Genomic DNA, 26,878 nt, shown 5'->3' on the forward strand with positions numbered 1-26,878 from the left:
CTCTCAGGTAGCTGTCCTGAAAGACGATTAGGGAAAAAACGAAGTTACTTACTGGTAACGTTCTTTCCCGGAATCTTTCAGGACAGCCGGGTAACCCACCCAAAGGTATGTAAAAGATTTCCTTACAGCAACTGGAGGTGCTCTTGAAAGAACTGAGGACCAGCAGGGGAGGAGAAAATTTATAGGAGGCTGGCGCGGTGTTTCCAATAGAGGGGAGGAGCCAAGGTCTCTCAGGTGGCTGTCCTGAAAGACTCCGGGAAAGAACGTTACCAGTAAGTAACTTCGTTTTTTTTTTTAAGCATCGGGCGAGGGAGCAATTTGCTCCGAGGGGTATATATCCAGCAAGGGGTTCAAAATTAAATTTAAATTTTGCTTAGTTGGGGCATTACAAAAACACGTGCGCAAAATAAACGTCAAAATATTTGGCCAAAACCGCAGTTCGGGCCAAGGTCCGATACATGGGATAGCAGTGGTCCATCGGGAACCACTCAGCATGGTGATAAAGTAGACTGAAAACTGAGATAAATCAATGGTGGCACAGAGTGAACAGAAAAACATATTAGGTAGACGCCACCTAAATAAAGATTAAAATAACCTAAATAGTATAACATATCTATTTAAACTGCAAACGTTAAATAGTAGGCCAACCTCGTGCCCGGAGCCCACACTCAGTCATGAGAGTCCAGAGCACAAGACTGACCCACGGCAGGTGCAATAACATCAAATATAAAGACAATGGCCGAGACCATGAGGGCCACAAACTGAGGCCCGTAATGCACTGGACCCACCCACAACTCTAACGGGAATATTCAGCACAGTACAAGGATAGCCCACTCGAGCTACAGTTCAGGAACATGCAAAAAAAAAGGAGTGGAGAGGAGGGACAAGGGACGTGAACCAAGGTGAGCCAAATGACCATGTGAACGTGATCCCATCACAGAAGCCCAATGTTGCCATCCCACAGTTAGGGCAACACCGGGCAAGGGGACAGCCAGGTGGTAAGACGTCCTGGAGCAAGGGAGGGGGGGGGGGGGGAAGGTCCAGATGTCTCATAGATCTAGAACCAAAAATGCCCCCGTCCTGTGACTGGGCCCTTATAAGGAAAGTCAAGGGTGAAGTGTGCAGTCATACTCGTTAATCAAGATGAAATTCAACCGGCAGTTCAACGAAACCGAACTCCAGTCAGGTTAGCCCCTCGTGGCAACAAATGAAAGTCCATGCTGTCATTCCTTTGGGACATCCTGGAATCGCTGTGATTGCAGTGATCGAAGAGCCTGGGACCTTTTCTGCGAGGATCCGCGGGGTGCCCGGGATGGCTGCGGGCGGGCCGAGGAAGATCCTGAAAGTGTTTCCGTAAGTCAGGCAAAGAGGAGGCATGATACTGACAGCCAAGGTGATAGAGCTTAAAGGGGAACCCCCATTTGTATCGGATGCCCAGAGTTTGAAGGATCTGCAAATAGGGTTTTAGACTCCTCCGTTTGGCTATGGTGACCGGAGAGAGATCTGCAAATAGTTGAAGGGGGATTACCCTAGAAGGAGAGGTCCGGGAGATCCCTGGCGGCCTGCAGGAGCCGTTCCTTGGTCTTGTAAAAGTGAAATTTAATGATATCGTCTCTGGGGGGACCTTCGGTGGGCTAGGGAGCAAGGGACCTATGTATGCGATCAAATTCCAAGCATTCAATTTCTCGACCTCGTCCTCATGACCTCCAGCACTGTAGTTGTTGGGTCCATCGGTTGCTCCAACTGATTGGTGCCGGGGCCTAGCTCTTTAAGGTCCCTCACCAGTTCTGCTGAAAGTTTACGAGAGGCTGCATTTATTTCAATCCCGCACTATACAGCAAAACTTCTGGAGCAAGACATCTTAGCTAGCGTCAGCGGGGCTTACCAAGTCAGTGGGGAACTGAAGCAAACTGTCCTCAGAATGCTGCGTGGTATCATTCGGCTCCGGAGGCTCGGGCGCCATTTTGCCCTTCCCTTTAACCCCCCCCCCCCCCCGGCAGGAGAGGCCTTTTGCTGGGAGCGGTAGCTCTGACGGTTTTGGGGCATATTGTACATACCCGCCGGGGACCAAGTAATGTCCGTCGCTCAGAGAGCTTGTGTGGTAGTGTCGGGAAGCAAGATGTGCCTTATACGCTGAGGGTGGGTGAACCGATGGTGCGGAGTAGGGAGATCAGACTGTCATTCTCCCCGGCCCTGCGTATTCGCCCCCCAGGTCTATGGTTTCATAACATAGCATAAGTCAATGTGGCCAATTACCAAGGCAAGGGGCCATAGTCTGGTCTGATAAAGTGCTTTGGCTCTCAGAGGCAACTTGTTGGAGAAAGAGTCCAGGAGATGGGCACCAGGGAGCAGCAAGATGGCTGCCAAACAGAGGGCTGTGTCTGAACTGCTGCTTGCAGGCCGCTAACGAGGGGTGTCGCCGATTATTGTGGGCAGTGGAAAGCACTTGTGTAGGCACCTTTTGCCGCATCCAGAGAGAGATAGGCTTGGGGGCAGTCCAGGGTAGTAGAAGCAGGCCTTGGTTCCTCTGCCGGGTGGAGTAAGATCGCTAGAGCTTACTGTCCCATGGAAAAATCTGTGCTTTTACTGGTCCATTCCACCAGATCAGTGGGATTTTTTGGGGCTTTTTTTTTATAGCATCGGGCATGTGTGGTCCAGTTTTGTAAGGCCACAACTTGATCCTGTTACCTTTTCAGAATTCTACCAGTTGGACTTAAGTTTTCTGCAGATGCAGTTTTTGGCCGCAAGGCACTTGCTTTGGCACTCGGAAGTTGGGACCTTTGTCCCTCGTTGTTCGGTCTGTTGGCTAATTTCTGTTTATCTAGTTCAGGGATCCTCAAACTACGGCCCTCCAGCTGTTGTAGAACTACACATCCCATGAGGCATTGTAACACACTGACATTTACAGACATGACTAGGCATGATGGGAATTGTGGTTCCTGAACAAATGGAGGGCCATAGTTTGCAGACCCCTGATCTAGTTGTTGCGTTTCTTTCTCATTCATTACTTCGAGACATCCCAAGGTCTGTACTTGTGCTGTACTGTGAAGAAAATAGGAATTTTACTTGCCCATAAATTCCATTTCTTAGGGGCATGGCATGTGAAGTATAATACAGAATGTAAAGCCACCCTTTCTTCCCTTCATTGGTTACTCTGTATTGTTTGCTACAAAATCAAGGACTTGCAGAGAGGGGTAGGGCTATAAGGCAAGGTCCAGGGAAAAAAATATACAGTACAATATAATTGTGAACAATAGAGAACACTTACATGTGCATGCGTCTGTCATCCCATCATAGAACAGAGAACCACTCCCCTCCAGTGAAACCTGCATGAATCTTCCTCCACAAAGAGTGGACGTCCACGGCAAAGGAAAAACAAGGATGAACAAACCAAAGTTTATTCAAAACAAATTGCCATAAAAGCAGAAGTTGCAAAGCAGATGTCCCAGCAAAAGACTGTGCAAAACTGTGGAGTATATGCAGATGACCTGAAAAATGGAGGAAACTGCAAAACGAAATTATTAAGCCAAAAACGAACACCCAGATAGAAAGGTCAAAAACCTAAAACCAAAAAACAAGAAAAACAAAAACTTAAAGATAACCCCTTGGACAAGAACCTACCATAACACTGAGGTCAATTTAGTAATGGCCAAGGATGGCTGGATGGTCATAGAACAGACCTATCCACCACAGTGTCCAAGGAGTGAATGGCAATTTGGTTTTCCCGGCATTGTCCTAAATACTCCCTAGTCCCGTCCCATAATGACGTATCCAAGGGGCGGGGCAAGAAACCTCACCTTAGGGGGCATGTATAATTACCAACAGCCTATTGTGTGAAAAATATCCCATCGGGTAACTCCAGGGGGCAGAGCCAAGGGGCGGGGTAAGAACATAACCTGAGAGGGTGTATATAGTTGCCACAGCTAACTGTTGTATAAACTATACCCCGGTGGGGAACGCCAGGGGGCGGAGCCATGGCGTCACAACAAAGGACGCATTAAGTTTCCATGGCATCCCACTTGAAAAAGGCATGACGGAACGAGCGCTGGGGGTGGAGCCTTGGTGTCACCAAAGAGAATGGAGGGGACAGGGCATGTGGGGTTGCCCTAACAACCAAAAGCTATGTACTATGGCAACCAGCAAGCTGTATCACGGCGAGAAGCGCTGTGATGATGAGCTATCAAACCCCGGAAGTGGCCGCATCGACAGCCCCACATTCCGAGCCGTCTTCTGCTCACTCAGAGCGAACGTGTTCAAAACGCCACACTGCAGTCGAACAAGAGGGGCGCAAAATCAAGGCTCCCTTCAGCAGTGGATCAAGGCAGAACATAGAAAACCACCTATATGGGATAAAAAGGGGAACCACAGGAAATAAATAAATGATGCCACGGGTCCAAAATGGAACCGCAAATCCCCAGAAGAACAGCCAAGGCTTAAAGGGACATAAGTAATATAGCACACTAGGCAAAAACCGTGAAAGAAAAAAAAAAAAGGAACAAAAAACAGGCAGCGAACATAAAAATTATAATTATGTAGCTGTATGCGAAAGAACAACATACAGATATATTAAGAAATACTGCCCTGTTTATGAGGACAAATAACCTACCTGGCAAAAAGTGTCAGAAGGCCTGCCAGGGTAACCGGCCGGCCATGACACACAGGGTAGTCCCCCCTGGGGAATCCAGGGGGAGCTTGGGTGGCAGGTATGCGTGAACAAGGGGGAGAAAAACATGAACAGGGGAGCCAAAGGGGGGGTAGAGGAACACAATCCCAAGTGGAATGAATACAGAGGCATAGGTGATCAAAAACATAAAAAATGGGCAAAGGAGGGCAGAGCAGGGGGAGAGTAGCAGAAAGGCCAAGCAGGAGAGATGGTACAGAAAAGGAAAGACAATGTCAATCCGTTTTGCCTGAACAGAATCCATCCAGGAAAGGTCTAAAGCTTTCAGCTTCATTGAAACCAGGGATACTGGTGGCATTGAGATATCTGATCCATCTCATCTCGCGTTGGAGTAAAATTTTATTCCAATCGCCACCTCGTTTGGGGATATGGAGCCGGTCCAGAACTGTAAAATTGACCGGGGGCATTCTGTAACCATGATACTTGGCTACATGTCTGCCCAGAGGAAGATAAAGGTTGCATATCCTCATGCTAGCCAGATGTTTGCTAACACGTTGACCCAATTCTTGGCGTGTTTTCCCAACATAAAATGCCCCACATTGGCACTGAAGTAAATATTGCTTCCAATTGGAAGCCGATAAACTTACCAGCAGACTACTCATCAGGGGATATACCAAATTGGACCCTTAGACGGTCCTTTAATAGAGTGAAAATCTTCAATAGACATGATCTTGTCTTCAAAAAAAAAAAGAAAAGATTAGACAAAATGATGATTCCATACGTATCATTCTACGATTTTCAAATGAACATGACCAAATACGTAAGATTTTGTCCAAACATTGGACAATTCTCACGGAGGAGCCTTCTTTAGTTGGCCTAGTTACTAAACTCCCTCAGGTCACATATAGAAGATCTGGTTCTCTGGTTGAAATTCTAACCCAGAGTGAATACCGAGGCAATCAACGCAAGGATCCTTGTAAAGTATGGGGTACTTACCCCTGCGGATCCTGCTCCTATTGCCATGTGATAGGTCAAAGAACTTCCCTTTTCATTTAAAACACTTTGCTAATTGTAAGACACAAAGTTTGGTCTATTTACTTCAGTGCCAATGTGGGGCATTTTATGTTGGGAAAACACGCCAAGAATTGGGCCAACGTGTTGGCAAACATCCTGGCTAGCATGAGGATATGCAACCTTTATCTTCCTCTGGGCAAACATGTAGCCAAGTATCTTGGTTACAGAATGCCTCCGGTCAATTATACAGTTCTGGACCAGGTCCATATCCCCAAACGAGGTGGGGATTGGAATAAAATTTTACTCCAACGCGAGATGAGATGGATCAGATATCTCGATGCCACCAGTATCCCTGGTCTCAATGAGGCTGAAAGCTTTAGACCTTTCCTGGATGGATTCTGTTCAGGCAAAACGGATTGACATGGTCTTTCCTTTTTGCCTTTACTGTACCATCTCCCCTGCTTGGCCTTTCTGTTACTCTCCCCCTGCTCTGCCCTCCTTTGCCCATTTTTTATTTACTTATCTTTGTGAGATGTATTGTAAGGAAACTGGATAAGGGGTTTATTTATTTATGTATTTATTTCATACACTTACCTTTTAAGTGTTACATATGTGTGTGTGTGTAATTATATATATATATATATATATATATATATATATATATATATATATATATATATATATATATATATATATATATATATATATATTGTATGTGTGTTTAATATATTTTGTATTTTTCTTTATTGAATTTGGTAATGTTTGTTTTTGATCTCCTATGATGCATGCCTCTGTATTCATTCCACTTGGGATTGTGTCCCTCTACCCCCCTCTGGCTCACCTGTTCATGTTTTTCTCCCCCTTGTCCACGCATACCTGGCACCCAAGCTCCCCCTGGATTCCCCAGGGGGGCTACCCTGTGTGTCATGGCCGGCCGCTTACCCTGGCGGGCCTTATGACACTTTTTGCCAGGTAGGTTATTTGTCCTCATAAACAGGGCAGTATTTCTTAATATATCTGTATGTTGTTCTTTTGCATACAGCTACATAATTATAATTATCATTTTTATGTTCGCTGCCTGTTTTATTTTATTTTTTTTCCTTTTGCCTAGTGTGCTATATTACTTATGTCCCTTTAAGCCTTGGCTGTCCTTCTGGGGATTTGCGGTTCCATTTTGGACCCGTGGCATAATTTTATTTATTTCCTGTGGTTCCCCTTTTTATCCCATATAGGTGGTTTTCTATGTTCTGCCTTGATCCACTGCTGAAGGGAGCCTTGATTTTGCTCCCTTCTTGTTCCCCTGCAGTGTGGCGTTTTGAACACGTCCACTCTGAATGAGCAGAAGATGGCTCGGAATGTGCGCTGTCGATGCGGCCACTTCCGGGTTTGATAGCTCATCATCACGGCGCTTCTCGCCGTGATACAGCTTGCTGGTTGCTATAGTAACTCATACACTCCCCCTATATGGACGTCATGGCTCCTCCCTTGGCGCCCTGTCACGTTCAATCCTCAAGCCGTCACGGCGTTCCTCGCCGTGACATAGCTTTTGGTTGTTAGGGCAACCCCACATGCCAGTCCCCTCTATTCTCTTTGGTGACGCCAAGGCTTCGCCCCCGGCGCTCGTTCCGTCATGCCTTTTTCAAGTGGGATGCCATAGAAACTTAATGCGTCCTTTGTTGTGACGCCATGGCTCCGCCCCCTGGCGTTCCCCGCCGGGGTATAGTTTATACAACAGGTTGCTGTGGCAACTATGTATGCCCTGTCAGGTTATGTTCTTACCCCGCCCCTTGGCTCTGCCCCCTGGCGTTACCTGCCGGGATATTTTTCACACAATAGGCTGTTGGTAATTATACTCGCCCCCTAAGGTGAGGTTTCTTGCCCCGCCCCTTGGATACATTATTATGGGGCGGGACTAGGGAGTATTTAGGACAATGCAGGGAAAGCCAAATTGCCATTCACTCCTTGGACACTGTGGTGGATAGGTCTGTTCTATGACCATACAGCCATCCTTGGCCATTACTGAATTGACCTCAGTGTTATGGTAGTTTCTTGTCCAAGGGGTTATCTTTGTTTTTGTTTTTCTTGTTTTTTGGTTTTAGGTTTTTGACCTCTTTTTCTATCTGGGTGTTCGTTTTTGGCTTAATAATTTCGTTTTGCAGTTTCCTCCATTTTTCAGGTCATCTGCATATACTCCACAGTTTTGCACAGTCTTTTGCTGGGACATCTGCTTTGCAACTTCTGCTTTTATGGCAATTTGTTTTGAATAAACTTTGGTTTGTTCATCCTTGTTTTTCCTTTGCCGTGGACGTCCACTCTTTGTGGAGGGAGATTCATGCAGGTTTCACTGGAGGGTAGTGGTTCTCTGTCCTATGATGGGATGACAGACGCATGCACATGTAAGTGTTCTCTATTGTTCACAATTATATTGTACTGTATATTTAAAAAAAAATTAAAATATATATATATATATATATTACGATCATCCCATTGTGGTTGATTGTATCAAGTACATACATTATTTGGTTGGTTGTTTTGTTCAATTGCAGAAATATTGGTTTTTCCCTGATGAAGACAGTCAGTGTAATTCGAAATGTGTCGGAAAACCATCAATATTTAACCTTGAACCCACCCGGTTCTTGAGGTTCTTTCATATCATTCATCCATTGTATTCATGTACTGTCATCTTTTTCTATGTATTGTTTTTTTTATGTCTTACCAGAAGTCTTTCTCTGCTTAGGGAGGTCGTGCTTAAAGACTCATAAATTATAAAACTTGCAAGTTAATTTAAGACTTTAAGACGTTAATTTAAAACTATGCACTTCCAGCTGCCGACAGCGTAAGCTGATCATTTGCCACCCCCTTTGCCAGATACATCAGTGACACACAATTTGCGCTTAGGTTGCCTCGATTTACTCATACCAAACCCCCCCTAAACCCCATCCATTGTGTGAAGTACCCTATTGAGAAAGATGCTCATTTGGAAATGGAGGATTGCACACGATTGTGAGCAGGAGTGCATGGGTCATACAACAGTAAATGCACTGCAGGAACAAAAATTGTTTCTGGACAGCCGCACTCTGAACAAGTTGTAGCCTTTTTCAAAAAAAGACAGCACTAGTCACAGCAACATAAAATAAAACCCGACTGCTGACGCGTTTCGCACTGAAACTAGTGCTTAGTGAATGCACTGCAGGCCTTGATTGACCTCAAAGATTTTCCCAAATTTATGGTGGTTGCTTTGTTTTGGAGAAAGGTCTAGCACAATACTGCTTAAAGGGGTTGTAAAGGAAAACATTTTTTTCATAATAAGCATCCTTTACCTGCAGACATTCCTCTTTTCACTTCCTCATTGTTTGTTTTTGCTCAGAAGTTTCTTCTCTGTTCTGTTCACTTCCTGCTTGTCTGATTTTTTACTCACCACCGTGGAGGGAGGCTTTACTGCGGTGGTCAATGATGTGCTCGAATGTAAAAATGTACTACAGCGCTACTAACAAATAATCTCAGAGAAAAACCACACAAAAATAACTAATACTAATACATATGGTCCGTATTCATCCGATTCCCCATAGGGGAGAGTGGAGGAGAGACAGGGCGGTCTCTGCACTGTGTGCGGGGACCGCCCTGTCCGCCGACAGCTCAGTGGGGATTAACGGAGGAATCCCTGCTGAGCCAAACGGGCTAACGGAGCGGATCAATACGGATCCGCTCCGTGTGAAAGAGCCCTTAGACTTCAAGGAGGTGTGAATTACTGGGCGTGCCGCAATTCATACTGGGAAATGTAGTTCTTACATGAACGAGCGCTGCAAACCAGGAAGTGAATGAGAGAACAAACTAGAACGCCGGAGGTGATATAGATGAAGGAATTTAATAGGTATTTACTTGTTTTTTTTTCAACAGAATCCATTACACTATTCTGTCTGTCTACCTTGCAGACATTAATTTTAGCCCAAATTTTTTTTTCCTTTACAACCCCCCCTTTTTTCTTGCTTTAATACATGATTTTGTATTTTTTCAGTATAGATCTGTTTGCCTGAAGCATGTTTGGATATATGCCTCCCCCCCCCCCCCTGAGGACTACGCCTAGCACTGCATAGCCCCCACATGTTGAGAAATGTGCAAAAAAGGGACTTTTTGTAGAAAACCATTTTCTACTTTAGATCAGGCAAAGTGGACTTTATACAATGATTGGCCAAATACTCCTGAGAGCTTTGAAACCTTGTATCCTACAATGCAGAATTAAACAATATATGATCCACTCCACTTTGGTCTCGGCCATTCTTTCATGAAATTCATGATGTTACCCACTCTTAACATTCATTGGCACTTTGGAGACTCTTTTGAAGTCCCCTTGGCAGGCCCTGCCTTATAGCCAGCCACTGCCTCCTTTGCCCAAACTGTGGCTAGGTGGACTGGAAAAATCCATAGTGAAGATTTTTCTTTTTTTTTTAAATCAAAGTTTTTATTGCTCACATAACATACAGGAGAAGAAAACCAATATGACATAACAGCCACATCATATATAGTACACTTCACATATGTCTCTCCATCCAGCCTCTAGCACATCCTAGTAACATCCATCAACATGCCCTCTATTCCCACCGCCCCATGACTAGCAAGTCTAATTACCACCCAGCAACCTCCCCTGAACAAGTTCCATAGGGCTCAAGCCAGGTGTGGCCAGCCAAGCATCCCAAAGCCTGTCGAATTTGCTTGCATTTCCCCTATGCTGATATTCGTACTTCTCCATGACGAGCATCCTGCCCATATGCATCACCCAAGATTTAAGCGTGGGAGGATCCTCCAGCTTCCAATTCAGGAGAATGGCCCTCCTGGCCTGGAACAGTGCCCTATTTAGTGCCATTCGAGTCAACTCCTCTGTTACCACTCCCTCAATACTCCAAGCAGGCAGTATATCGGTTCCAGGGGTATGGCTACCTGGAACACAGAGTTAAGTGTGTCCACAACTCCCTTCCAGAACCTGTGGAGTTTGGGGCAGCGCCAGAGCAAGTGAATCAGATCACCGGACATTACCTTGCACCTGTTGCACATCGGGTCTGTAACCCCGCCCATTTTAAAGAGTTTTACTGGGGTGTAATGAACCCTCAGCAGAATGTATAGCTGAGATACTTTCTGTGCTACATTGAGCGAACAACTGTTGACTGCCAGCAACGCTTCCTCCCACATGTCCCCTGTCATCGGGCCTACATCTGCCACCCACTGGTCCGCCACTTTCATGGGATGCGCCTCTAAAAACGAGTCTAGCAACATGTTGTAACATTGTGAAATAACACCTTTAGTCTCAGTTGCGGCCCTTAAGACGCGGAATACTGGAGTGGGGGACTGAGCCCACTCCACCGCATCTCCCTGGGCTCTAATTGCATGTTGCAGTTGTAAATAGTAAAAAAACATGGATTGGGGGAGTGCAAATCTGGACCGAAGGGTGGTAAACGGGAGTAGTGTACCACCACGGAATACCTGTTTAAGGAGCGTTATGCCCTGAAGGCGCCATCTAGGACCCTGATCTAGTTTGGCCAGTTCAGTGTATGTATTGTTCTCCCAGATTGGGCTGAATTCAGTGAACCCTGTGACCCCCTGAAGCTGCCTCGCCTTATTCCAAACCTTCTGGATGAGCGCAAAAGTGGGCATTTTTTTGTTAGGTTTCTGAAACTGCTGGGCCTCAAGTCCCTCCGGTATCGACACAGCCCCCGAGCCAAGCAGTAATAGCCTGGCCGAGGAGCCAGCCGGGACCGGGGACATGGCACCGATCAGGTGCTGCGAAGATTTTTCTGATATATAGTTAATTTTAATCTTTCTTCAAGGTTACAGCTACAACATGGAAATTGTGACCAGTCAGGTCTCCAAAATGTCTTTACTTTCTGTACATATGCAAAGACTACTATGGCTTTAAAGGGGTTGTAATAAAACTGTCAATAATTGGCGCCCCCTGTTACTTGCCTGAGCCCATTCACCTGCTGTACTCACCCCGATGTCCTTTTCTCCACTTATTCTGGCCGTTGATTGGCTAGATTGGATAGATCAATGGATGTCAATCACATCCATTGACGCGGCACGCTAGGGGTGGGGCTGAGTGATAGTCTGCGGCTATAGCCGCCGGCTGAATAACGGGAGTGCACCGACAAGAACTAATCTCCATGGGAGAGAGCTCCCATAAAGGGGGTTAGTTCCGCCAAAGAAACCCAGAAGACCAGGATCGGGACCACTGTGTGCAAAACGAGCTGCACAGTGGAGGGAAGTATAACATGATTTTTTTTTTTTTTTTTAAACTGGAACCTTTAGTGTCCCTTTTTAAGAGTAACTCCACTTTTGTTGGGGGGGGGGGGAAGCAATCCCCTCTGGGTGATATGCAAAGACTACTATGGCTTAAAGAGCAACTCTACTTTTGTTAAGGAAAAAAAATAATCCCCTCTGGGTGATCAGTGTACATGGAAGAAACTTGGCTTCAGAGCAGAAACAGGTAGAACTCTGGAACTGTTTGTTATCTGCAGAATGAATCTGAATAGGAGGGACTTTTTCATTATTGAGCACTTTTTTTTTCACAGAGGATGCCTAAAATCTGACTTGTATGTTTGTGCAGACTTTTTAGAAAATCGGTGAACCAGTCACACAAGCAGGAAATATTTCTGAGGTTGTCTCTTATCAGTAGTGTATGGAATGCTTCCATGTTGCCATATTGCATGCAATTTTACAGAAAGAAAGACCTCCAAACCAGACATTTTCTGAAAGCAAAGTCCCAACCCAACCCCTCTGCCCAAGTAGATGGAACCTGATCCCTTGTCTGCCTCCGCAGCAGCTGGCAGGAGGGACAGGAGAAGAAGCCAGCAGCGATACCTGGATCAAAGTAGTGATGGGGAGCTGTCAGTGTGGCAGAGGATTGTGTAGTAGTGGGGAAGCAAAGCAGACAGAATAGCAGTGGTAGGAGGAGAGGGGGGTTCACATTATAGATGAATAGCTGCAATCAGCTGCTGATACAATGCATCCAGAAATGTATTCACAGCGCATCACTTTTTCCACATTTTGTTATGTTGGTCTGGTTCCAAAATGAATTAAATTCATTATTTTCCTCAAAATTCTACAAATCAGGGTCATTTGGGTAGTTTCTGTTGCCATTATGATTTAAAAAGAGTAAACAGTTGATTGTAAAATAAATGGAAGAAGTTTGGAAATACCAGGACTCTTCCTAGAGTGGGCCACCCAGCCAGACAGCCATCGTTAGAGAAGGGCCTTAGTGAGTTGACCAAGAACCCGATGGTCACTATGACAGAGCTCCAGCATTTCTCTGTGGAGAGAGGAGAACCTCCTAGAAGAACAACCATCTCTGCAGCACTCCCGTGGCCAGACTGAAGCCACTCCACAGTAATAGGCACATGGCAGCCTGCCTGAAGTTTGCCATAAGGCACCTGATGGACTCTCAGACCATGAGAAACAAAATTCTCTGGTCTGATGAAACAAAGATTGAACTCTTTGGCCTGCATGACATGCGTCATGTCTGGAGGAAACCAGGCACCACTGATCACCTGGCCAATACTATCCCTACAGTGAAGCGTGGTGGTGGCAGCATCATGCTGTGGGAATGTTTTTCAGCGGCTGGAACTGGAAGACTAGTCGGGATCGGGGGGGCAACATACTGTCACATTCTTAAAGAAATTCTTCTGCCCTCTACCAGAAAGTTGTCAATATGAATATTTACCTTCCAACATGACAATGACCCAAAGCCCACTATTTTTTACTTTCTGCTATAATACATGTCCAAAAAAAATAAATATTAAAAAACAAATGTATTCAGTGTAGGCCCATATGTATTCAAGAAATGGAAATTTACCCCTAGGGGCTTTGTGCGGCAGCAAGATGTAAATGATGTACAAGTTTAGTAAAAACGTATACATTTTATTGGAATAAATATAGTTATCAAAAAGAGCCCCAAAGGAAAAAGGGGACTCAGGATATGAGATTTGACAGAAAAAATCTATCAAAAACACAACAATCAATCACAAAATGGTAACAAATATAAATTGGAACATTACTGTATACATGTGAGCACTATGGTTGAAAAAGCCCCTACGCGTTTCGACCTCAGTAGTAGCAGTCTTCAGGGAGCAATAATTTTTATCGTAGCCATAGGTTCTATAAAGAGAATACATGCAAATAAAGTAGGCAAACATAAGGAGGTCACATCCACCCAAATTTCAGAGATGGGGTTCAAGTAAACCTCCTACATGGATATCGCAAACCATAATGTAAAAATTCTATATATGCCACTTACCAAGACACATGTCGGGAAACAGACCGGGATCAAACACCGTGCCACACCATCAAGAAGCAAAAATCGGTTGGGGGACCAGCAGGGAGGGGACTGGGAAGGCCCCAAGGTCAGTTGGGAAAAAAAAACTCCAAGGGGAAGCACAAGGAAAAAAACACTCCTGGGCCTACGAGAGGTCACAACCTGCGTGTCGCAAATGCACCATGGGGGCAGAGGAGGACAAGGGGGGGGGGCGCCGGGGTGGGTAAGCTGGAGAGGGAGAAAACCAAACCAGGCCCTCCAGGGCCAAGCGGGACCCAGCACCCAATGCGAACAGGGGTAAACGGAGCCAGGCCAGGTGGGACGTCCCCCTCTATCGGGGACAAAAAAAGCCCTGAAATAAGAATATAAAACTAATCATAATATGAAAGCAAATGGTGGTTCAACAGCGTAAGCTTATTTATTTATATTTTATCTATCTATCTATATCTATCTATCTAGCTATCTATATAATATATATACTCTCTATATCCTGAAACGCATGCATGTAGGTACATGTGTGTGCATGCATGTCTAGGAGAGTCTACAGGATAAGGAGAAAGACAAAAGGGGAGAAAGGAAAAGAAGGAAATTAAAAGAAAGAACAAGAAACTGGAAAAGATAGGAAAAGAAGAAGTGCAAAAAAAAAAGGTGACAGGAGAAGGATAAACTAGCATAAAAGTGTAGTGATGTGTTAAGAGTGAATGTAATAGTGAACGTGATGTTGTAAAAGTAAAGGTGAAAGTGAAGATAAAGGTGATTCAAAATTGAGTTCAGGTGCAACCTGTTTCCAGTGATCATCCTTGAGGTGTTTCTACAACTTGATTGGAGTCCACCTTTGGTAAATTCAGTTGATTGGACATTATTTGGGAAGGCATTGGAATAAGTTTGGAAATACCAGGACTCTTCCTCGAGTGGGCCACCCAGCCATCGTGAGAGAAGGGCCTTAGTGAGTTGACCAAGAACCCGATGGTCACTATGTTCAGTCACCATGGGATTAAAGTCCACACCCATGGGACTGGCTATTTATGTATGGGCCAGCCGTCTGGATTGGGGTGACGCTCTCCACCAATTGGGCCCCGCCCCACCTCCCATACACACACGAGAGGCCCGGGAAATGCTGGGCCCAGGTGGCCCGGAAAAGACAGGATCTCGCCCCTGCCCAACCCACCACAAACCACGCCCCGACCCCCCCCCCCCACACACACACACGCATCCACGGGGCACCGAGACGCCAATGCCTCCATAATGGCCGGCGCAGTGTGGCCTCCCTGGCGTTCTGAAAGGACCACGAAGTCCCAGGCGACACGCCGTCTTCACCGTCGGGTTGACGGCGTGATGTAACCCACGCATGGCAGAAGGCCGCACGCGCTGTCACGTGAGGCGTCGGCGCCATCACGCAGTGCGCACGGCATCGCAGGTACAGTCTAAGAAGATTACGGGACGCTGCCGACAGATGGGAGGGCTCCCTCCAGTGGCCAAAAAATTAAAACGGCCACCAGGGAGTATATGCACCTCATGCCAAAGCATAGCCCAGGCAAGTGCATTACCCCTGCCTGCCGTGAGGCCCAAGAGGTAAAACCTTGGCTGCAGTGCCACTCCCCCTGCTGCCCCAAAACCACTGGTGCTGCAGAATGGAATATGGTGGTGTGGTCACGGGAAGGATCCAGGTATGGAAAACGACCATGCGTCTATCTGGAGAAAACACACAAAAATAAGTGACAAATATATACAGGTAGAAATATGCATATATGGGAATTCTGAAAAATACAAAAAATAAGTACATATAGAAAATAATCAATACAAAAAATAGTCACTTAGATGTATGAAACAACCTTAACAATGGGTTGGGATGTATAAATAAATCAATAATCGATACATAGAACAAAAGAAATTTCAGATAAAGCAACAAAAAACATCCAACACATTTGAGAGAGACACAAATGGACAAACTAGAAAGTACTGGAGAGTACTAGAAAGTACTAGAAACTCAAGCATCCGAGAATGGACAAAAAATGCAAAATATAAGGGAAATGATTATCTCGTGTCGCAGGACAGTTACACCTCCCCTGCATCTTAGAATCAGTCTGGGCTTTTTTGTCCCCGATAGAGGGGGACGTTCCACCTGGCCCGGCTCCGTTTACCCCTGTTTGCATTGGGTGCTGGGTCCCGCTTGGCCCTGGAGGGCCTGGTTTGGTTTTCTCCCTCTCCAGCTTACCCGCCCCGGTGGGCGCCCCCCCCCCCCCTGTCCTCCCTGTCCTCCTCTGCCCACCCCATGGTGCATTTGCGACACGCATGTTGTGACCTCTCGTAGGCCCAGGAGTATTTTTTTCCTTGTGCTTCCCCTTGGAGTTTCTTTTTCCAACTGACCTTGGGGCCTTCCCAGTTCCCTCCCTGCCGGTCCCCCAACCCCTTTTTGCTTCTTGATGGTGTGGCTCGGTGTTCGATCCCGGTCTGTTTCCCGATATGGGTCTTGGTAAGTGGCATATATAGAATTTTTACATTGTTTGCGATATCTATGTAGGAGGTTTACTTGCACCCTATCTCTGACATTTGGGTGGATGTGACCTCCTTATGTTTGCCTACTTTATTTTTTCGCATGTATTCTCTATAGAACCTATGGCAAAAATTATTGCTCCCTGAAGACCGCTACTACTAAGGTCGGAACGTGTATGGAACTTTTTCGCCCATAGTGCTCACATGTATACAGTATTGTTCCAATTTATATTTGTTACCATTTTGTGATTGTTGTGTTTTTGATTGATTTTTTTCTGTCAAAGCTCATACCCTGAGTCCCCTTTTTCCTTTGGGGCTCTTTTTGATAACTATATTTATTCCAATAAAATGTATACTTTTTTACTAAACTTGTACATCATTTACATCTTGCTGCAACACAAAGCCCCTAGGGGTAAATTTCCTTTTCTTCAAGTACTATCAGGGGTGGGCAGCATCCTTTATCCATGGGTTGTAATACCTTTTCTTTGCTAATATGTATTCTACATATATTTGGTAATGAGCGTATATTGATTGGGTTGCACAAAAGGTAATGAGTGTATATTGATTGTGTTTCGTCTACAAACTATTTGATAGATTTTGTTAACTTTTTTTCAATTTTTTTTTTTTTTTTTACGGGATATCGACACATTGCAGCCGACAAATCTGACCCCAAGTGACACTTTTTGGAGACCAGTGAAATTATTACAGTGATCAGTGCTAAAATTAAATGCACTGATCAATTTATAATTAACACTGGCAGGGAAGGGGGTTAACACAAGGGGTTAACTGTGTTCCCTGGGTGTGTTCTGTGTGGGGGATTGGCTTACTGCTACAACACAGAGATTGTTATTCTTGATCACTAGAAACCGCAGATCTCAGTATTGTCCCCTGTCAGAATAAGGATCCACCTTGTTTACATAGGCAGATCCCCATTCTGCCTCTCTGTACTGCGATAGTGGGTGGCCGGTAGACATAGAGTCTGCCGGACCCATGGGTGCGCTACAGCGGTATGCGCCCACTGTATCTCGTGCACAGACTGTGGTACAGGCACGTTGTTTCTCACAGCCGGGCCTGCCGCAGTATATGTGCGGTGGCCGGTCCGAAAGTGGTTAGCTCTTTTCTCAATCATATAGGGATCAACACATATGGAACTTTGAAGTGTTTGTAAAGGCAGAAGCTTTTGTATCTTAACCACTTGCCGACCAGGGAGTGACAGGAAGAAATATACTGCAGTTATACTGTTCTAAGTTATACTGTGGCAGGTCGGCTCTATTGCGCAAATTGTCTTAGCTGTACGCTGCTTCGTGCAATAGATACAGTGGGCGTGTGTGGCTGGCGGCCACGATGTCTGCTGGCCACCCATGATCGCTTCTCAGAGAGACAGAACAGGGATCTGTAAACAGACAGATCCCCATTCTGTCGGGAGTACAGAGTGACTGTCTGTTCCTAGTGATCAGGAACAGGGATCTCTCTGTACTCTGTCAGTTCACCCCCCCCCCCCACAGTTAGAAACACCACTCCCCCCACAGGGAACACCTATGACCCCTTGATCGCCCCTAGTGTTAACCCCTTCCCTGCAAGTGTCATACAGTAATCAGTGCATTTTTATAGTGCTACTGCTCCCAAAAAAGGGTCTGATCTGTCTGTCGCAATGTCAGTCCCGCTAAAAATGGCTAACTGCCATCACTAGTGTAAAAAAATAAAAATGGCATACATCTATCCCCTATTTTATAGACACTATAACTTTTGTGCAACACAATCAATATACGCTTATTGCATTTTTTTTTTAAATATATGTATCAAACATATGTAGAATACATATACAGAATACATATTGGCCTAAACTGATAAATACATTTGGGGGGGGGGGGGATATTTATGATGGTAAATATTGTTTTTCTAAAAGGTGATCAAATACTACAAAAAGAAAGCTATATTTGTGGGGGGGGGAGCAAATCTATTTTGTTTGGGGACAATGTTGCACAACCGTGCAATTGTCCGTTAAAGTGACGCAGTGTTGTATCGCAAAAAATGGCCAGATCATTAAAGGGGTAAATCCTTCGTCCATTTTATGCACTAATATTAAAAGCCTTCTGTGTGCAGCAGCACCCTTAATACTTTCCTGTGCCCCATTTAGATCCAGCGATGTTGTAAGAGTAGTGTCTTGGCTACCTGGGACTCCCCTCCTCATCGGCTGAGACAGCAGCATGGCACCATTGGCTCCCACTGCTGTCAGTCAGTCAGCCAATGAAGAGAGAAAGGGGGCAGGGACGGGCCACGACTTTGTGTCTGAATGGACACAGGGAGCTCCGGCTCTGCCCGGGTGCCCCCCATAGCAAGCTGCTTGCTGTGGGGACACTCAACAGGGGAAAGATGCCAGGAGCACCGAAGTGGAACCCGAGAAGAGCAGAATCTGGGCTACTCTGTGCAAAACCACTACACAGGGCAGATAAGTATGACATGTTTGTTATTTTTAATAAAAAAAAAAAAAAAAGAGACTTCGCTATCATGTTAAGGTTGTATACATCACCAATAATGTGATGCATTGGTATGGACAAAGTCTCTTCTGACCCACACAGTTTTTTATCGCATAGCTGGACTTTGCCAAATCTTCTATAGATTTCTCATGTCAAGAATCCCTCCACCCCTTTAGAAAAGGCAGTGTGACAAGGTATTATCCCCTCCTGTCCACAGATCAATGTAAACTAGGGGTGCAACGGATCGTCACCGATCCGTGATCCGAACGGGCCACCCCGTTCGGATCGGCACACCCCGCGATCCGCGGAGCGCTCCGGAGCCTAGGCCTAGGAAAGTCCCCGGCTTCGGCCTAGCTCCGGAGCGGCGGCCAGTCTGCTGCCAGAGCCCAGCGTGACACGCCTCCCCGGGGAGGCGTGTCACGCTGTGCACTGGGCTCTGGCAAGCCGACATGGAGAGGGAATATTAGCAGAGAAGCACTGGTGTAAGAGGAGGGGGGGGGGGGGGGAAGAGCACATTTCAGGGGTGGATTAAAGAGGAAGCAGATGAGGCTGTTTGGGGCTTGTTAAAAGTACAATCTTGATGTTTTTACAGAAAATATATATATATATATCAGGGGTTGACAAATTTGCTTGGAATCTAGGAGCCAGGTAAAAAAGTTAGGAGCCAGAAAACGCGCCCCGTCCCGACGAGCTTGCGCGCAGAAGGCGAACCCATACGTGAGCAGCGCCCGCATATGTAAACGGTGTTCAAACCACACATGTGAGGTATCGCCGCGATTGGTAGAGCAAGAGCAATAATTCTAGCCCTAGACCTCCTCTGTAACTCAAAACATGCAACCTGTAGATTTTTTTTAAACGTCGCCTATGAAGATTTTAAAGGGTAAAAGTTTGTCGGCATTCCACGAGCGGACGCAATTTTGAAGCGTGACATGTTGGGTATGAATTTACTCGGCGTAACATTATCTTTCATAATATAAAAAAAAAAATGGGGATAACTTTACTATTGTCTTATTTTTTAATTAAAAAAATTAAATATATATATGTTTGGGGGTTCTAATTAGAGGGAAGAAGATGGCAGTGAAAATGGTGAAAAACAACATTAGAATTGCTGTTTAACTTGTAATGCTTAACTTGTAATACCAACGGCTCACCACCAGATGGCCCCAGCTAAAAAAAAAAAAAAAAAAAAAAAAATTTTTTTTTTTTTTTTTTTGCCCCTTCTTCCAAGCCAAGTCGCCAGGGACCTATTTCTAGTCGCCATGGCGACCTGGCGCCCGGGATTTGTCGAGCCCTGATATATATATATATATATATATATATATATATATATATATATATATATATATATATAGCTGTAAAAACATCAAGATTGTACTTTTAACAAGTCCCAAACAGCCTCACCTGCTTCCTCTTTAATCCACCCCTGAAATGTATGCGTGTGTGTTTATATATATATATATATATATATATATATATATATATATACAAACACACACACACTTTTTTTTTTTTTTTGGACCAATGAAAACACCCTTTTTTTTTTTTTGCGCTGATCCGAAAATGATCCGATCCTTGACTCCTGATCCGAGGATCGATCCGATCCGTGAGTTTTTTGATCCGTTGCACCCCTAATGTAAACCCTTTGTTACTAATAAGATGGGAGAACATTTTGAAGAACCTTTAGAACCACTTTAAGCAAAGTTGTGGCTCAATAAGACATTTTACATTGTGTACACCTGACAATAGGCTGGATGATCTGTCTATAACTCATAGAGGTCTCCCATGTCCTCCTGTCATGGTTAGACTGACGTAAATGTTACACTTTTATTCTGTTGATTTGTCTACTCTTGAAAGTGCCGGAAACTGACATTTTCGGACACTTCCTCATTCCCCATTTACCTGCTTAAAAAGGTAATTATTGGATGATATTTACATTTGTAATTTACAACATTTTAGTGTAGCACCAAGCATTTTATTTTGTGTTTGAAGCTGAACTCCAGAAAATGAAAAAGTCCTCCTTTGTAACGTGTCTATGGCCGTGCTGCAAGTGTTGTTTAGTCTAGGGAACGGTAAGAGCACTTTAAATTATCCACTCCCCACAGTAAACAATACTCCGCTCTGCTCCAGCAGTGGGCTGCCCCTTGTGTCCAGTTCAGGTCTGTGAGCCCTGAATTGGTCTTGATGACGTCAGAGGACTTGGACCTCCGAAGTGTAGGTAAGAAGCGGCTGAACAGAATGGTCAAGCGATGCAGAGGATCAGGTAAGTAAAACTGTCTTTCATGGTCCCCTAGGCATAAACCAGAACATATCTCCTGCAGTGGGCACCGCTCCACTGCAAAGGGAGAATTCTTTACTGGAGTTCAGCTTTAAGTGTTCAAACCAGTGGTATGTTCAATAATTTCACAACTGAAACCATTTTATAGTTGAATATTATGTACTTATTTAAATTTTCACTTCCGTTGAAGTAAAAATGTATTTTTTCGTTCCACTGCACAGAAATGAATCCCTTGAAGAACTAAAGCAGAGAGTAGTAAGGGCCGAACTGGAGCTTTTGGATGTGCAGCGCTGGATGTGTTGGCAGTTGTGCTGGAAAACTCAGCAGCAGAGCATGGAGCAGCATTCCTTCGCCACCTTACATGTTGAATCAGCAGAACATTCCCTATCTATGGCTGGCTTTAACCTGTTATCTGCTCTTACTGAAGTAGAAGAGAAGTACCTGGAAATAAAGTCACAGGTTCAATCTGGCGTGCCCCTTGAATACTTGGTTCCTTTGAGTATGCAAGTACGATGATCTGTTTTCTAAGACTTCTTTTCATGCTGTTTTTTTTGGATTGGGGGAAATTGATTTGAGTTTGTTTGTATTTGTATCTTTATTGGGGTAATATCCCCTTTACTTGTTTCATGACATGAAATGATGGAAACCTCACCAGTGGGGGCAAACGGGGAAAAAAACAGGGAGAAAGGGTGACACTTCTGATAATGTTATCATTGCTGTCTGCTCCTTCCTGTACAAGTTACTTTAACCGCTTGGGATCCGCGCTATAGTCAAATGACGGCTACAGCGCGTACCCGAAAATCCAATTGGACGTCAATTGACGTCCGCCCCTTTGCGCGTTCCCCGCGCACGCTCCACAGCGCGCAGCGGGGAAACTCTGTGTTGGCCTTGGACACAGCCAATTACAGATCGCCGGGAACGGCCAATCAGAGTGGCCGTTTGCGATGCGATCTGTGCGGCCAATGAGAGATGATCTCATATGTAAACATATGAGTTCATCTCTCATTGCCGTTTTACACAGAGACAGCGTCCTGTCTCTGGAGAGGAGACCGATCTGTGTCCCTTGTACATAGGGACATAGATCGGTCACCCCCCCCCTCCACCTACAGTTAGAACACAATGCAGGGAATACATTTAACCCCTTCCTCACCCCCTAGTGTTAACCCCTTCAATGCCAGTTACATTTATACTGTAATTAGTGCATATTTATAGCACTGATCGCAGTATAAATGTGAATGGTGCCAAAAATGTGTCAAAAGTGTCAGATATAACGTCGCAGTCCCAATAAAAATCGCAGATCGCCGCCATTTCTAGTAAAAAAAAAAAAAAATAATAAAAAATAATTCTGTCCCCTATTTTGTAGGCGCTATAACTCGGTTATTGCGATTTTTTATTTTTTTTTTATTTTTTTTTTACCAAAAATATGTAGAAGAATACGTATCGGCCTAAACTGAGGAAAAAAAATTGTTTTTGTTTTTTTAAATTGGGATATTTATTATAGCAACAAGTAAAAAATATTGTATTTTTTCAAAATTGTCACTCCTTTTTTGTTTATAGCGCAAAAAATAAAAACCGCAAAGGCGATCAAATACCACCAAAAGAAAGCTCTATTTGTGGGGGGAAAAAGGACGTCAATTTTGTTTGGGAGCCACGTCGCACGACCACGCAATTGTTAAAGCGACGCAGTGCCGAAAGCTGAAATTTCGCCTGGGCAGGAGGGGGGTATATGTGCCCAGTAAGCAAGTGGTTAAAGGGTCACTAAAGGAAAAAATATTTTTTGCTGAAATGACTGTTTACAGGGTATAGAGACATAAAAGTTAACTGATTCCTTTTAAAAATAATTAAAAATAGATTAAATTCAATCATATAATGTGCCTACAGTTTAACTTTCGTTTTTAAACTGGTTTCATGTTTCTGTGAAGTAAAGAGACCCACAGGACAAAAACAAACAAATCCAGGGCAGTGTTTTGTTTTTAAAATGAATCTGATTGGTTCTGTTAAGTTTTAGACACACAGTAATGACAGCTTAGACCACCGTGAAAAGCTCCCAGTACTGTGGTTATAAGGAAACCGACAACCAGGAAGTGTGGAGATCACAGCAGAATTACAGCAACTTTAAAGCAAAAACGAACAGTGAGGACATGAAACCAGTACTGCAGTAAGGTAGCTATTTAGCTTAAAAATTGTTTTCATTTAGTGATCCTTTACCAGTCTGAGCGATTTAAATTTTAGTTTGAGCGCTACAGATATTACAACCACCACCACTCTCCAAAAAAACTCCAATGTCTTACAATAAAAAAAAAAACGATAGACGGCACACTGATCCAATGGCGGGACATTAAATCAGTGTGAAGTGTCACAGGAGGCGGGACATTGTTACTGCGGCCTGGTCAATTCAAAACTTGCTCTGTGACACAGTGATCGCTGCTGATGCGGACACAGGCATGGTCAATATGATGGACACTGGTGAGGTTGCCGGGCACAGGCAGGCTGCATATTGATGGACAGTGGTGAGGTTGCTGGGCAAAGGCATGCTGCATATGGTGGACACTGGTGGGGTTGCTGGGCACAGGCAGGCTGCATATGATGGACACTGGTGAGGTTGCTGGGCACAGGCAGGCTGCATATTGATAGAAACTGGTGAGGTTGCTGGGCATAGGCATGCTTCATATGATTGACACTGGTGAGGTTGCTGGGCACAGGCATGCTTGATATTATGGACACTGGTGAGGTTGCTGGGCACAGGCATGCTTGATATGATGGACACTGGTGAGGTTGCTGGGCACAGGCATGCTTGATATGATGGACACTGGTGAGGTTGCTGGGCACAGGCATGCTTGATATGATGGACACTGGTGAGGTTGCTGGGCACAGGCATGCTTGATATGATGGACACTGGTGAGGTTGCTGGGCACAGGCATGCTTGATATGATGGACACTGGTGAGGTTGCTGGGCACAGGCATGCTTCATATGATGGACACTGGTGAGGTTGCTGGGCACAGGCATGCTTGATATTATGGACACTGGTGAGGTTGCTGGGCACAGGCATGCTTCATATGATGGACACTGGTGAGGTTGCTGGGCACAGGCATGCTGCATATGATGGCCACAGACAGGCTGCATATTTCTGGGCACGGGCAGGCTGCATATTTCTGGGCACAGGCAGGCTGCATATGATGGGCACTGGTGAGGTTGCTGGCACAGGCAGGCTGCATATGATGGGCCCTGGTAAGGCTGCTGGGCACAGGTAGGCTGCATATGATGGACACTGGTGAGGCTGCATTGATCTCTGGTATCATGTCTGCAGTCTCTGACCATCTCCTGTATCATGTCTGCTAGAGGTGCACCAAATGAAAACTTTGCTAATACTATTAGCAGTGTTTAAAGGGGAGTTCCAGCCTTTTTAGGTTTATTAAAAGTCAGCAGCTACAAAAAGTGTAGTTGCTGACTTTTAATAAAGAGACACTTACCTGCTCCACGGTCCAGCGATGCGGCCGCACCTATCCGCCGGCGCCTCCATTCACATTGTGGGCACCCGGCCGTGACAGTTTTAAGCTTCACGAGCGGCTCCGCGCTCCCTGAGTGGACAGGCGATCTCCTGGCACCTGTCGCGTATCCCAGGAGATCGCCTAGAGGGAGGGGCTGTCTAAGGCGAGAGGAGGAGTCGCCAAGTGGGATAGGAAGTCCCACTTCTACCGAAGCCCCCCCCCCCCAAAAAAAAAATTACATGCGCAATTGTCTGTTAAAGCGACTCAGTCCCGAATCGCAAAAAGTACTCTGGTCTTTGGGCAGCAATATGGTCCGGGGGGTAAGTGGTTAAACCACTTACAGACCAGAAGATTTGGCTGCTTAATGACCAGGCTATTTTTTGTGATACGACGATGCGTCGTTTTAACTGACAATTGTGTGATGTTGTACCCAAATAAACTTGATGTCCTTCTTTCCCCCACAAATAGAGCTTTCTTTTGGTGGTATTTGATCATCTCTGTGGTTTATATTTGTTGCGCTATAAACAAAAAAGCGTAAATTTTGAAAAAAGTTTTTTTTTTTTTTTTTTTACTTTTTGGCTTTAAAATATATCCCCAAAATGCTTTTAAGAATCTAATTTCTTCCTCGGTTTAGGCCAATATATATTCTTCTACATATTTTTGGTAAAAAAATAAATATCGCGATAAGCGTATATGGATTGGTTTGTGCAAAAGTTATAGCGTTTACAAACTATGGGAAAGATTTGACATTTTTATTTATTTTTTAGCGGTACTGCGACATTGCAGTGGACAGATTGGACACTTTTGTCACATTTTTGGGACCATTGACATTTTATACAGCGATCAGTGTTATAAAAATGCACTGATTACTGTATAAATGTCACAGCAGGGAAGGGATTAACACTAGGGGGCGATCAAGGGGGTTAAATGTGTTCCCTAGTTAGTGTTTCCAACTGTATGGGGATGTGACTGACTGGGGGAGGAGACATATGGTTGTTCCTACCAGGGCTGTGGAGTCGGTAGATAAATGTTCCGACTCCTCAGTTTTATGTACTTCCGACTCCCCGACTCCGAGTCCTCTGTATTAATATGCGAATGTATTTTATACATTCCTTGAGGGAAAGAAACGCAACCTACCACAGGACTACTGGCTGGGAAGCCAACAGTCTACTGTATTGCACAGTTTAAGCAAAAGACAAACACAATGAAAACAATCAAGTGACTGGATAGTAGCAGCAGGCATAAACATCAGGAACAGGATCTTTACCAGTTCAAAAATACAAACCACATTTTTTGGTTGTTTTAGAACAAAAACAAAGCTTATCTATAATGAACCAAAAACAAAATCTGCAAAACCTAGAAATGGTTTATATTAATCTTGAAATGTAGTTCTAGGCTTAGCAAATGCAAATCAATTCAATGTAGAGTTCTAAGGAAGAGAATTGCCTCTGCCAGATCCTCTTTCATAGAGGCTCTTAAGTCAGACTTTATTATTTTTAGGGCTGAAAATAATCTTTCGACACTAACTTGGGTGGGTGGCATTGCAGTAACTATTCTGGCCACATCACTAACGATCTCTGGATAAACAAGGATGGCTTCTTCAACAGTAAGTTTTGATGAGCGATCATACTTTTCAACTTCTTTTAGTGCTTTATAAAACTCCTGTTGGAATTTTTTTATTTGGACACTTACTGGTTCTCTAACATGCGTTCCCTGTAAAAGCAGAACACAACACTATGGAAAGTATAAGTATTGCAGCTCCTAATTGTGCGTTGCGTGCCATATAGTGAAGCACATGAAAAGCATGCTTCTTCACGGTCACTTAACGTGTTCGTTTTGCGGTTACGTGAGGCACTGCATGCATTGGTCTTTATTCTTACAGTAGAGAAGTCATTAATTATAACTTTTTGTGAATTGGGACATTTAAACTTGCTTTTTTTTTTTTTTTTATTCCAATCTAAATTTAGTAGGAGTCGGTGCATTGTTTGCCGACTCCGACTCCAGGTACCCAAAATTTCCCTCGACTCCGTCTCCTCGACTCCGACTCCTCGACTCCGACTCCACAGCCCTGGTTCCTACTTAGTACGATATGTCTCCTCTCCCCTGACAGAACAGAGATTTGTGTGTTTACATACACACATCTCTTTTCCTGCTCTCATGCGCACAATGTGGGTGGCCGGCAGCGGGCGCACGCCTGCTATCGCCCTTAA

At 44.7% G+C, this 26,878-nt stretch overlaps 1 protein-coding gene across 4 annotated transcripts in view; it reads left to right on the forward strand.

Annotated features, from left to right (window-relative positions):
• Positions 1 to 26,878, forward strand: part of RBM44 (RNA binding motif protein 44) — a 350,280-nt gene that overhangs the window by 104,702 nt on the left and 218,700 nt on the right. For all 4 annotated transcript variants that reach the window (XM_040357500.1, XM_040357497.1, XM_040357498.1 and 1 more), the window contains exon 8: positions 21,401 to 21,686. In XM_040357500.1, coding sequence (XP_040213434.1) covers positions 21,401 to 21,686 — 286 coding nt within the window. The remainder of the gene's footprint in view (positions 1 to 21,400; positions 21,687 to 26,878) is intronic.

Source organism: Rana temporaria, chromosome 6 (genome assembly GCF_905171775.1).
Source record: "Rana temporaria chromosome 6, aRanTem1.1, whole genome shotgun sequence".
NCBI classification, from domain to species: Eukaryota; Metazoa; Chordata; class Amphibia; order Anura; family Ranidae; genus Rana; species Rana temporaria.